A 14,232-nucleotide genomic window follows, 5' to 3' on the forward strand; every position below is an offset into this window, starting at 1 on the left:
TCAGATTAGCTCAAGAGCAGTGCGTAGAGAGCTTCATGGAATGGGTTTCCATGGCCGAGCAGCTGCATCCAAGCCTTACATCACCAAGCACAATGCAAAGCATCGGATGCGGCGGTGTAAAGCACACCGCCACTGGACTCAGTGCAGTGGAGCAGTGGAGACGCGTTCTCTGCAGTGACGAGTCACGCTTCTCCGTCTGGCAATCTGATGGACGAGTCTGGGTTTGGTGGTTGCCAGGAGAACGGTACTTGTCTGACTGCATTGTGCCAAATGTAAAGTTTGGTGGAGGGGGGATTATGGTGTGGGGTTGTTTTTCGGACGTTGGGCTCGGCCCCTTAGTTCCAGTGAAAGGAACTCTTAATGCTTCAGCATACAAAGACATTTTGGACAATTTCATGCTCCCAACTTTGTGGGAACAGTTTGGAGATGGCCCTTCCTGTTCCAACACGACTGCCCACCAGTGCACAAAGCAAGGTCCATAAAGACATGGATAAGCGAGTTTGGTGTGGAAGAACTTGACTGGCCTGCACAGAGTCGTGACCTCAACCCGAGAGAACACCTTTGGGATGAATTAGAGCGGAGACTGCGAGCCAGGCCTTCTTGTCCAACATCAGTGTTTGACCTCACAAATGCACTTCTGGAAGAATGGTCAAAAATTCCCATAAACACACTCCTAAACCTTGTGGAAAGCCTTCCTAGAAGAGTTGAAGCTGTTATAGCTGCAAAGGATGGGCCCACATCATATTAAATCCTATGGTTTAAGAATGGGATGTCACTCATGTTCATATGTGTGTGAAGGCAGCCGAGCGAATACTTTTGGCAATATAGTGTATCTTGGTTTTAGGAGCCCGGGACACTCAAGATCAATAATCATGGAACTGTCACAGAAATACCACTCCTATATGGACAAAAGTACTTGGACACACCTCTTAATCACTGAACTCAGGTGTTTTATTCAGTCCCATTACCACGGGCTTATAAAGTCAAGCAGCCAGCCATGCAGTCTATCTTTACAAACAAAGAGCAATCCACCATCAGTTTTTTGGTCTGAACCTACAGTTAACTATAAGGGGAAGTTCCTAGAAAATATTATAATTCAAAGAATTTTCTTGGAATTTTGTCACTAGGAGCAATTCTTTGTACTAAGAAACTATGAAAATGCATCATTTACCTGGCAGAACTCTGCTGAGGTGTTCAAACCACTGTCTGATGGTGGAGTCGCCGTACATGTGCACCACCTTGTCTGTCAGACACTGGCTGATAGCGGAGGCGTTGTTGAACTGGCGAATGGTGGCGCCTCCTAGTGCTTGCCATGCACCCTGGTAGTAATATCCAGCAGGTTCAGGCTTCACGGTGCTGCTCTTCACCTCTGGTTGTCCTGAGAGGAAGATAAAGACAAACATCTGTGATGTGGATGTCATCTGTGTGGTTGAACCCAACCTAAAATCTGTCTGTTTGCTAAAGAAAAGGATAATCTGCAGGAGCTTTTTACTTTCAAATCCAACACACCTGTCTCTGGACCATTTAGGAACAGAAAAGTTTTATTTTGCTGACTTTGTGCTGAATTTTTGCAGTCACTGAGAGTAACTGCACCTGTCAGACACTACATTAGGGCTTCAATCTCAGACATAGAAACATAGACGATGCATTAGCTTGTGTTGCTAGCTGCTTTGATACGTCTGCACATCTACGATATTGAATAAGGCAAGAGCCACTTGTCAACAAATGCTTGTCTGTTGAAAGATGCTGACTATCCCTTAATATCAACTATATCTCATTTACTTTTAAGCTTAATTATTGTGTATAGCACACACTCAGATAGATAAATAGGTAGATAGACAGATGTTTGTATAAACACTCATGGGCGACTTTATTAGTTGCACCTTGCAAGTACAAGGTTGAACCAAACACCCTTTTGCCTTCAGAACTGCCTTATATTGATATCTATATCTACACACACACACACACACACATTCACACACCTATCTATCTATCTATCTATCTATCTATCTATCTATCTATCTATCTATCTCTACAAACCCCAATTCCAATGAAGTTGGGACGTCGTGTAAAATGTAAATGTGACACCTACAAATTGTAAAGTTATTTATTTTATTTTGGATATTTTCTTTGGGTGAGGCCAGATTTAAATGTGTTTTCTAAAGTGTATCAGTCGAAATGATGAATATATGAAGTAATGTTAGTTATTCAGTTACGCCACCGGGTGGAGCACTAGGCACAAGTGAGCACTGGTTCTACATCTACACACTGGTTATATGGACCATGGAGGCTTCCGTTCATCATACAGACTACAGCCTGCGTCATGAGCAAACATAATGTCTCCTGTCTGTATTTTCCCTGTTCAAAACAGGTTAGTAACATATGCTAAAGTATCACAACTTATTTCTAAGGACTCATAAGCCTTTCCTCTTTCATTTTTGCCAAAGGCTGATACAGGAAGTAGTGTTAATGTAATGTTTTGTTGATGTTAAAAATTTGGGAATTGTGTAGTGAAAAGTGACTGGTTTTATAAAATGGCGGCCTCATTGTTGTTTATTACCTTTGAAAAACGAGAGCTCCTTTATATCTGTGCCTTAACACAAATGCTTAGCACAGGGTTTTGTATAATATAGTTTAAGGTTCACTATGGTAGGAAAGTGTACATTGTATGTGTGTGAGTGACGGTAACGGTTGATCCAGTGGCTTATTGCAAAAGGGTGAATGGTGGAATTTACTGTGATTTAAGATTATTGTGATTATTGCAATTTGTGATTGAAATTAAGAGAAAAAGAGTGAAAAGAGAAAATGAAAATATTAGGATTCTGTTCAATAAATATACAGACTACAGCCTGCGTGATGAACACACATAACGTCTCCTGTAATTTCCCTGTTCAAAACAGGACACATCTTCTGCTAACAGGTATGCTAACATTTGATGCCTGCAACATGTTCCAAAAAAGCTGGGACAGGGGCATGTTCACCGCTGTGTTACATCACTTTTCCTTTTAACAACACTCAATAAGCATTTGGGAACTGAGGACACTAATTGCTGAAGCTTTGTAGGTGTCTTGCTTGATGTGCAACTTCAGTTGCTCAACAGTCCTGGGTCTCTGTTGTTGTATTTTGCGCTTCATAATGCGCCACACATTTTCAATGGGAGACAGGTCTGGACTGCAGGCAGGCCAGTCTAGTATCCGCACTCTTTTACTATGAAGCCATTCTGTTGTAACACTTGCAGAACGTGACTTGGCACGGGCATTCAATGTTGGTTTTCGGTGTTGCTGTTTACGTGCAGAGAGTTCCTCGCATTCTCTGAACCTTTTGATTATATTATGGACTGTTGATGATGAAATCCGTAAATTCCTTGAAATTGTATTTTGAGAAACGTTGTTCTAAACTCATTAACCAGGATAACAAAGGTCAGTAGTAAAATCATTGGCACCCAGCAAAAAAACATCTCAAACTGTACAATAACCAGCTTCCAAAGAAGGCAAAATCCATCATGTCCGACAGAACTCACCCCCTGCATTTAGAATTTAAGTTCCTGCCCTCTGGTTCCCGCCTCAGGCAACCATTAGCCAAAACTAAACGATACAAATTCTCCTTCATACCCTCTGCCATCTCAGTGCTCAACTCTGTACAGTACAGGTATCATCATCTTTAGTTCCCATTTCGTTCAAGTATGCACTTTTTATTTATTTACTATTGATTTTATGTGACTTTTTGCCTTGTGTGTTTCACTCTGTTGTTGTCATTGTGGTTGTAGTTGTGCTGTTTTTTATTTATTTATTTTTTTTTTACTGCTACTGTGGCAGCCCCTCGGGGACAAATAAAAGTCTTGAATCTTAAACTGTTGGACTATTTGCTCACGCAGTTGTTCACAAAGTGGTGAACCTCGCCCCATCCTTGCATGTGAACGACTGAGCCTTTTGGGGATGCTCCTTTTATACCCAATCATGACACTCATCTGTTTGCAATTAACCTGCTCACCTGTGGAATGTTCCAAACAGGTGGTTTTTGAGCATTCCTCAAATTTCCCAGTCTTTTGTTGCCCCTGTCCCAGGTTTTTTGGAATGTGTTGCAGGCTTCAAATTCAAAATGAATGAATATTTGCAAAAAACCCCAAAGTTTATCAGTTTGAACATTAAATATCTTGTCTTTGTAGTGTATTCATTTGAATATAGGTTGAAAAGGATTTGCAAATCATTGTATTCTGTTTTTATTTACATTTTACACAACTTACCAACTTCATTGGAATTGGGGTTTGTATATCTATATATCTATATATCTATCAATCAACCAACGTGACTAACAAGAACAGCAAAGCGATTCACAACCGGGAGCGGCTGCGAGTCGGGCCGTGCAAGACTGGGACATCCTTCCCATTTTCTGCAAATGCAACTGACCTAGTGGGAAAACTATGTGAGAGTGGGGCACTCAACGACCCAGAGGCTAGGCTAATCCTATCTGGAGTGCCAGTCAAGTCTACAGTGACTAACTAGCGTTGCCTTCTTCAAGCTGACGGACACATCTTTATAGGAAAGACAGCTCTGGGAGAGTGAGGCAGAGGGTGCAAGACATGGTGAGACAGAAAATAGTGAAAGGGAGACTTTATTACAACTGACACCAGCAGCAGTAGCAGCAGTGGTGTTGTACTGAAATTGTAAGTCAAATTGCCATCCATGGTTTGGCCATGGATAGAATTGAGCATGCGCAGACGTAACTGAATATTCCGGTACGGGGTATTTTCCGTTTAAGGTGTTTACATGGCACAATATTCTGGTTAAAACAGGCATATGCCAGGGGACTTATTCAGAATATTCTCCAACCGGAATATGACCTTAATCGGGTTCAGTATGTGTTTACATGACTTGTGCACAACTGGAATATTGAGGATATTACAATATTACACGAATAATACAGGAATATGGTGTGCATGTAAATGTACTCATTGTCTGACCTCACAAATGCTCTTCTGGATGATCCGTCACTCAAGCTGAGGTCACTGAGGTGGTTTGCAAGCTCCTCAGTGGCAGGGCGGCGGGGGTGGATGAGATCCGCCCTGAGTATCTCAAGTCTCTGGATGTTGTGGGGCTGTCTTGGCTGACACGCCTCTGCAACATGGCGTGGCAGTTGGGGACAGTACCTCTGGAGTGGCAGACCACGGTGGTGGTCCCTCTTTTTAAAAAGGGGGACCGGAGGGTGTGTTCCAACTACAGGGGAATCACACTTCTCAGCCTACCCGGGAAGGTCTATGCCAGGGTACTGGAGAGGAGGATTCGGCCTATAGTCGAACCTCGGATTCAGGAGGAACAATGCGGTTTTTGTCCCGGCTGTGGAACACTGGACCAGCTCTATACCCTCCGGAGGGTGATCGAGGGTTCATGGGAGTTTGCCCAACCAGTCCACATGTGTTTTGTGGATTTGGAGAAGACATTCGACCGTGTCCCTCGTGGTACCCTGTGGGGAGTGCTCCGGGAGTATAGGGTCCAAGGCCCTTTGCTAAGGGCTGTGCGGTCCCTGTACGACCGGAGCAGGAGCTTGGTTTGCATTGCCGGCAATAAGTCAGACCTGTTCCCAGTGCATGTTGGACTCCGGCAGGGCTGCCCTTTATCACTGGTTCTGTTCATCCAGCCACCCACGGTGGCTGGGTGCTCTCTTAGAGATAGGGTAAGGAGTTCGGTCACTTGGGAGGAGCTCGGAGTAGAGCCGCTGCTCCTCCGCATCGAGAGGAACCAGTTGAGGTGGCTCGGGCATCTGTTTCGGATGCCCTCTGGATGCCTCCCGGGGGAGGTGTTCCAGGCATGCCCCACCGGGAGGAGGCCCCGGGGAAGACCCAGGACACGCTGGAGGGACTATGTCTCTCGGCTGGCCTGAGAACGCCTTCGTGTCCCTCCAGAGGAGCTGGCGGAAGTGTCTGGGGAGAGGGAAGTCTGGGTGTCTCTGCTCAGACTGCTGCCCCTGCGACCCGGCCCCGGATAAGTGTCAGACAACAGTATGGTACGGTACGGTACGGTACGGTACAGTACGATAGATAAATAATTACATACATACATATCTATATATATACATTATTAATATCCATATTTTATATCTGTATTCCCCTTTTCCTTTCTCTTTTCATACCTTGCTCCTTTGGCAGCACAGCGATGTTAGACCCTGATGCACAAATGAAGACTTTCATGTTGACCCCTCTGAGGAGAAACACACAAAAGACTGTTAAATGCCTGGCAATATGTAACATTATTAAAATGCAAATGCCATGGCAGCAGAGCGTCACTGCATAGTGACTTGAGGTGGGAGAAAAAATAGATTTTTAGATGCATTGCGATGCGGATGTGGGCGAGCCAGCATCGATGCATTAGTGTCAATAATCGATGCTTATAAAATTATTTTAAAAATGCGGAACTGAAGTATATGAGCAGAGTCTAGCCGGGCAGTTACATTGCATTCTGGAGAATACCAGAACGGCCGGTGCTTTTTTTTTTTTTTTTTTTTTTTTCCTCCCCTTTTTGCTTGTAATCTACTGTTGTTCCATGTCCAGACCGATAGGTGGCAACAATGCGCCGGTAGGCCCTTAGATGCGCAGGCTTACTCGCCACTCAGCCGTGTCAAAGATACTCTTGGTAGTGTGTGCAAGTTCAGATGACTAAAGAGAGACCATGGACACCACTCGTGTTGCGGAATTAGCCAAATAAAACAGAATCTATTTTTAATGCGGAATTTGACATAATAACAACTGCACCGGCACTGCACGAGCCAAAAGGCAGAGAAACTCTCCAGCTACAGCAGCACACTGACATAGATTGTGTAACAAAATGAAGAGTTGCCACTCCACTCTATTTTCACTGGCTAACAGCAGCACAGTGGCTTAGCTTGTCTATTCAGAGAAGAGGTATCACTTCGGCTTATTTTTCAATCTGTGTTATCACAGGCATACTACTGCTCATTCATTGGTAGCTGAATTGTTAGGTCTGTTTGATAAGTAATTTACATTTTTAAAACAAATAATTTAACATATTGTTAAATTACTGGAGTCAAGCTTACTGGTAAACATCTACTCCTTCAAGATAATTTATTATATTAAACAACTCATAAACATACACTAACACAACATACCGAGTGTTTGACCAACGTATCTCCTCTGTGCTACAAAAGACCCGTGGTAAAATGATGGAGTTTAAGTAACTACAAGGAGTTTCAGTTAAATATTGATGCCTCTATATGATCTACATAAGGAAATGAGCATATGTAAACATAGAGTCCTCCGACCCGGAGGAGTATATATTTACATTTTCCTAGGCCATATATATCTGTGTTGAGACACTTGGGTCTGAGATCTGACTCTGAGGCTCTGTATTAATTATATATAACCTAATTTAATGTTAACATAGTTAGTAAATCATAGTGTTAACCTGTTAAAATACTGTTATGTATCGGTCGTGGCTCTGCTGCTCCCCAGCGGCCCTGTTAACTTTCAGATCTGCTTCACAGTTAACCTGGCTTCACTGTATTTACCTTCACTCTGCTTCTGGCTGCATGTTTTGTCATCCCTGCCTTTGCTGTCCCTTTCCGTGGACATGTTTAGTTCCTTTCCCCCTGCTGTCCGAACCATCACTCTGCTAGCTGGTCAACTTGTGCAGCACTAACCTCAGGGCTAGTTAGTGCCAAACCAAAAAATTTTACTTCACTGCTACAGTGCTACATTTTTGGCGAGCCAGCCAGGAGTAGTTGTTAGTTAAATGAAGACAATTATAAGAGAAATTATTTGCACATTAAGTTTCATGTTTTGTGTTGTTACAAAGTGGAACTCTCACACATGGGACCTTTGCCTGGCAAATCTCTATTAGGCTGGCACCAACATTCAGTAACTGACGGTTGTTCTCACTGGGTTAAAAGAGCACAAGTGGTTCTGTTGCGTCAAATGTGGATGTTTTTTTGCACTTAACATGCCTGACCTGACCAGCTGGAATAACTACATCCTGCAGTCCCACTTTCAGCACACTTTGACAGGGTTCATTATTATTGGTGAGTTTTGTTGAATACAGCTGACTAATACAGTGGCTTTGACTTCCTGGAGGTTCATTGCACCATGAAGGAGGTGCACAAGGGTGGGTATGGGATCCTCCCTGTCCCCCAGTCCTAGTATCAACTGCTCAAGTCTCTGCTCAAAGATTCTTTTCTCTAATCAGCCCAGCCAATTGATGTAGTTTGTGGTCAGGAAGGTAAGGTTTTACCCACTGGTGATCAAGGAGACTCACCTGGCTGCTGATGTCCAGCAAGCAGTCCGTAGCATAGTTGTGGATGTGACACTTAATTTTACATTTCCTGGATGCACACAGGACTTTCTGTTTCATTCATATCATCATGTACAGGGAGTTTTGGGGGCTCTCATGCTCATGTTGCTTTGTGCTCAACTTGTGAATCCACAAAGCTATTGAACTCCTTAAGGGTCATCCTCATCAAGTCGTCCTTATTGATCTACATCTGTCCTGTTCGATGCAGAGAGCACCCTGGATAATGATGTCTGCCTTGGGTTCATAGATGGACTAGCATCAGTTCTTGTCAAAAGCCGATCACAGCAGTGCCTGCAAAAATGGTATTATATGCCTCAAACATGAGTTACCATGAGTTCCAACTAAACAATTGTGACCATACATTTGTAGGTGTCACAACTGCTCTCTCCACCTTCAAGTTTCACCTTCAGAACTGAGTTGGGAGATTCAACCTCAACACTGATGGTTTTTCATGATGGCCCCATGCTGAACCTGTCAATAATCTGGTTTAGGAGGAGGGAATTTGCCAATTTATACAGCATTACCTGCCTGAGTCAGGCAGGTAATGCATGTTCATATCTCCAACACTATGAGAAACACATACTCTGTCTCACTCACCTGTGAACACCAATGAAATTGGTCCCATTAATCCTCTGGTAACATCTCTTGCTATGTTGCCTAAAGCTATTCTTGACAGCTTTGTTGAGCAGTATGATGTGATTCCTGGCATTTCCAACATATCAGAAGAGGATTTGAAACAAAAGCACAGAGCTGACCCTGCTATCTGTGAAGTCATCCGTCAGTTGGAAACTGGGCAGCTGTACTCTAGCTGTAAGAAGAAAACTGTCAGAGCTTCCTGTTCTTCTGTGAGAGATAGATGAACTTGAACTGTAAAGCAAAATTCTCTATAGAAAAAGGCAAGTGCATTAACAAAGAATGAATCACCTCTGCTTTGTGTCAGATGGTTATTTGCCTCCATGTCATGCCTTAGCAACTGTTTCACGCATGCCTACTCATAGATTATCCCTTATATAGCTAATGGTTTAAAAACTCAAAGACACACAAATGGTCTATCCTGTCTTTCCCAGCCCTCCCTCACCTTAGAAAGAGGATCTCCTCCTTGGCCATGAGGACTCTCTTGACATCTTCTCTGAAGTGGTTGATCCTGGTATCACAGCCCAGATTTCTTGGCTTGTAGCAGAACCATGGCTCCCCCGTGTGGAGGTCGGTGTAGTTGCACAGTGGCTGGTCAGGAGGCAGGCAGACATTACAAACTGTAGTTTCAGAAACAGAGCCGGAGCGGAAGAGGCTGTTGAATGCCATTCGACCCGGGTGTTCCCTGTTCAGCCTGTGCAGCACCGTGATGGCCTCACTGGAGTGAACCAGTATCACCTGACGGGGAAGAACCAGCGTTTTCACACAGTCCAACAATGATTTGTCTTTGGTCATATCAGAAAGGAAAAAGAAAGTTAATGAATCTTGAAGCTCCAGTAGGAAAGATTTTTGTGTCAAAATAGTAATGGTTGGATGCTGTTGCACCACAGCACAGAACTTGAACTTGCAAACTTGAGAATAATAGTCATTGCATTATTTCATTGTTTGCTTTGGTCAGCAATTGTGGTTAGTTGCTTGGTGACTGCAGTCAGTAGGGCAGTAACAATAGGGTTGAGGACTGTAATTGTGTCAAACAGTACTTTGGGATACGAGTTGGGTTGGAAACATGCTGTAAAAAAGTCCATAGTACCAGGAAATTCAATGGCACTGACATTTGCTGGTAGGTTAACATGAAAATTAAAATCCACAGAGATTACAATTTTTTTTCAAAATTCACAACAACTGAAGGTAAAACTCAAAGAACTCTGTGAAGAAACAATACATAGCAACAGAGGAACACTGGAACTGTATCACCGGTTTGAAACCACAAGACCTCAAAGCCAGAGTAATCGTTAAAACCAATGGGACTATGCATATGACAGTTTACGAAAAGGACAGCTGGATGGGAAAACTTGTCTGTCACATTAGTCTGAATGGGGAGACTAACAGCTGAAGGGCTAAGGTGAGAGGTTGGGCCAGTAGGCTGAGTTATCATGAGAAACCACTGGCTACTCTAAGGTGGCAGCGCCAAAACTCGCCTGCTGACTGAATGAATGAGGAGGTTAAATATGGTGTGTGGCTGAAAGAGGGTGGGCACAAAGAGAAGCTTGAGGTTTCATGAGAAAAACCTGAGGCCTGTACCATAAAGCTGGATTTCGGCTTAGTGAGCTAACTTCATGCTGAACCCTGGCTTTTCTGTACCATAAAGGCGGCTTCCTTTTTATCGGGCTACGTTGCCGTGGTAACTTATGCTGAACACCTAACCTGCTCCGGAGCAGGTTAAGTTCAGGATAAGAGCTCAGCAGGTAGAAAAGCCCCACCTACTGACCAATCAGCTCTCTTGGAAAATGGCCTGCCCATTTTCCCTTTCTTCTTCTTTTATAAAATTAAAATTAATACATTTTACAATTCTTCTTGTATTTTTTTTTTTTTTTTGTTACTCATGACTGCACTGTCCAACCAAAATTGATCTTGTATACTGATGTAGCCTAATGATTTTTTTTTTAATGTTTATGAAAATAAATTAGGGGAATTTAATTCAGAGGGTTAAATAAAAGTTTGATAAAATACACGCCAGCCTCTGGGCTCCTTTAGGTTTCCATTAGTTTGCTCATATTTAGTATTTAGGGAGTCTGCCCTGAAAAGTCCACATGGGAGTTGATGCTAAATGTTTTACTGTCTGTAAGTGACAGTGAAATAATATTTTAACCAACAGAATAATCATAATTTATAAAATGAAATATCAAAACCAGGTGAATCAAAGTGATGATTCTGACGAAACTCAAACTGAAGGCAGCGGTCCTCCTGCAGTTCCTCTGCAGGAGTTTATGGCTGAGTGGGAGACACATTCATTTACTAAACACACAAATGTTACTGCAGTCAGATCTACTCGTGCCGTCATGGAGGGGAAGTCAGATTATAATCCCACTAATTTACACATTGACACAGTCAGCGATTTTTTGCCACCATTCCTTGCGGCTGTTGGCAGCTGCAACTGTGTTGCTTTTTGCCTGTATTATTGATTTATATTCCTCGTATTTATTAATGATTATTGTCTACTCCTCGGTTGTGACGTATGCGACTTGGGTAGATTTTTCCATGTCTGCGATTGGTCGCATGCAGCAAACTCCGCCCTTTTTATGTGAGCGCGCACAGATCTAGATTGGAAAGCCTGGGTTGAATTAGTGAGTTGATAGCCGGCTTTATGGTACCGAAAATCCTGAGTGCTGATGTCTGGTTAAGTGAAGCCAGATAAGTAAGAGAAAGCTCGACTATGTTAATCCAGCATGGTACAGGCCTCTGGTCCCGACCAGGTTAGTTTCATGGAGTCTGTTACTGCGGTTACTGACCGAGAGCTTAAGTTACCTCTCTCTGTGAAACAGGCTAGAGTTACCCCTCTTTGTCTGGTTTGAGTTGCCTCCCTTTGTGAAATGGAAAACTCAGAGTTTCCCTCATTTCAGGGTTAACAGACTCTGAGTTTTCACTAAACCTGCTTTTGGAAACGGACCCAAGATTTACTGCACCAAAACAAAAACAGTTCGTTTTTCTTTGCACTCGCCTGTAAAAGGTCTTCGTACTCCTTTCCATGATGCTTCTTCAGATGCTTTATTAAGTTCGTTGTGTTAAAACGTCCGGTTTTGCTACCACCCCTTGAGACACTCATATTGCAAACGTTGCGCTTTTGTCCTCCGTTAACGTAAAGTTAACGGAGGACATGACTACAGCTCTGCAGGCTTCTGCTCACGTGATGAAAACACAGGCACATGGCAACCATGGCGACAGCTCGTCTGTGTTACGGCATGTCGCGCAAAGTGAAGTTGAGGATATATGAGATAGCTTGGGCTTATGGATCGGATCGGATGGGTTCTAATAAAAAAAATCCGATACCCGATCCAGTCATTTGGGCCTGGATCGGACCCGATACTGATCCAGTGGATCGGATCGGACCATCCCTACCACTCTGACTCATCTGTCTTCCAATCCACACATTTACAGTCACACTAAACAACAATATAGACTTTGGTGTCACCTCAACTTGTGCTCGTCCCTCCCAGAGTAATGGAAACACAGCGGTGTAGGAGCCGTTCAGGTGGTCCACCACTCGCCCGGCGACACCTGCAAGGAGCTCCGGGTCATGCAGGCGAGCAACCAGGAAATCTCCCCCGAACTGTTTTGGACGACCCTGGAAGTCACCAATTTGAATCAGAGCCTCTAGCTCATCGCCTACATGCCACTGACCTCCTGCCCTCACCGGCAGGATTGTGAAGGTGCTGTGGGCGGGGTCAGAGGTCATGTTCAGGGATATGGGCACAGGGAGGCGAGGGGTTTCAGGCCAAGCGATGGAGTCCAGCAGGCGGCGTTCCTCAGGCGACAGCTGCTGGTGGCTGCAGTTGATGTGTTGGTGGTTTGGGACAGGAGTGGTGGGGGTGGTTTTATTCTGAAACTGTCAAGGAGATGGGAAAAAAAGATAAAAACACATTGTTAGTGGGTTTGACACTGGACGAGATTAGAAGCGAAGACACCTAAACCTCAGGGCCTCATTTATTGAAGATCTCAATAAAGGGAATGAATGAATGAATGGGATGTACACTGAGTACATAACAACAACAATGATCATAATAACAACAACAACAGCAACTATAGTGATAATAAAACTTTAGCTTTCCTGCATTTCCACTCCAGCTGTGCTATTAATGCAACACTGACATGTAATGAGTAGAATGGTGCCTCTATCATGGACACTCTGCACCCCAAAAACATTTTCCAGAACCAGAAGAAAACGTTGACAAATCAAAAAAAAAAAAAAAAAAAGAAGAGAAAAATATAGGGGTGACCAAACAAGAGGTGAGACTGGAGTAAATATTAGACAGGCTTTTAGTCGTTGGTGAGAGCTTTACAAAATCAAAGGCTAGAAGACAGATGCTGTGTGATTATAGCCATCAGAGGGCACAAGTTGATGAATGGGATCATCTATGCAGGTATCACCTAGCCATTTGTTAGGAAAATGAGCCACACCCACCTAGGGCCTCTGAAAATACAGACGCTGTAATTTCATCAGTGATTACTCAAGCAGAGAACAGCAAAAGACCCCACAGGCAATGATGGAAGATTTGTGCATGAGAATGTGTTGAAGTCACTCAAACTAACCCATCATCAGACAAGGCACATTCATCCACACATCCACACAGTCCCCTGCTCCAACAGTAAAGCACAACATAGTAAAGCTCAGTTTGGAGAACTTCTGGGATAAACGGCAGCGCATTGAGATAGAGGCAACCATGACCCATTAGATTACAACTGGCAGATTATATCAAACTGGGTATAGAGACTGACAGGAAGTCTGGTAGCATTAGAGAGGGCCTTTGGATGGGTACTGTACAAACAACTCCATTCTGGTTTCAGCTGGCCTGATACAGCGGTCTCTCCTCGAGGTGAAAAGATCTGATGGACTGCATTTACACACAGAACTTCCCCCATCAAGCCAGTTCTTCCTTAACAGCAGAGACCAATAAAAGGTGTCCTTTCACCTCTTTGGAGCCCAATGATCTCTCACACCTGGTCTCTCACACCTGCAGTCCCAACTCCAGGCCTGACCGGTATCCGTTAGTCACGTCCCGAAACATCTTCTGAATAAACGTTCCCAGCACACTCTGGATTCCAGCTAGCCATTAGCGTCAAAGTTCACAAAATCTGCTGGTTTAAATCGGAGGACTTGCTAACTAAATGGACACTGATAACATTTCCCAATCCTTAGCAGGAAGGTCACAAATTAAAACGAAACTCAGAGAGGATGTTACAAGTGTGAGAAATATCACCAACCTCCTCATGCTGTGTTGAGAGAGGAGGGTGACAACCAAAACTG

The 14,232-nt window shown here is 43.7% G+C and overlaps 1 protein-coding gene across 1 annotated transcript in view; it reads right to left on the minus strand.

Moving 5' to 3' along the window:
- LOC115355602 (NXPE family member 3-like) overlaps nt 1-14,232 on the minus strand; it is a 45,252-nt gene that overhangs the window by 1,054 nt on the left and 29,966 nt on the right. The window contains exons 5-8 of the mRNA XM_030046457.1: nt 12,400-12,813; nt 9,376-9,668; nt 6,127-6,194; nt 1,172-1,378 (exon numbers count right to left, since the gene is read on the minus strand). Of these exons, the coding sequence (XP_029902317.1) occupies nt 1,172-1,378; nt 6,127-6,194; nt 9,376-9,668; nt 12,400-12,813 (982 nt within the window). The remainder of the gene's footprint in view (nt 1-1,171; nt 1,379-6,126; nt 6,195-9,375; nt 9,669-12,399; nt 12,814-14,232) is intronic.

The sequence above is a fragment of the Myripristis murdjan genome, chromosome 23, assembly GCF_902150065.1.
Source record: "Myripristis murdjan chromosome 23, fMyrMur1.1, whole genome shotgun sequence".
Classification (NCBI taxonomy): domain Eukaryota; kingdom Metazoa; phylum Chordata; class Actinopteri; order Holocentriformes; family Holocentridae; genus Myripristis; species Myripristis murdjan.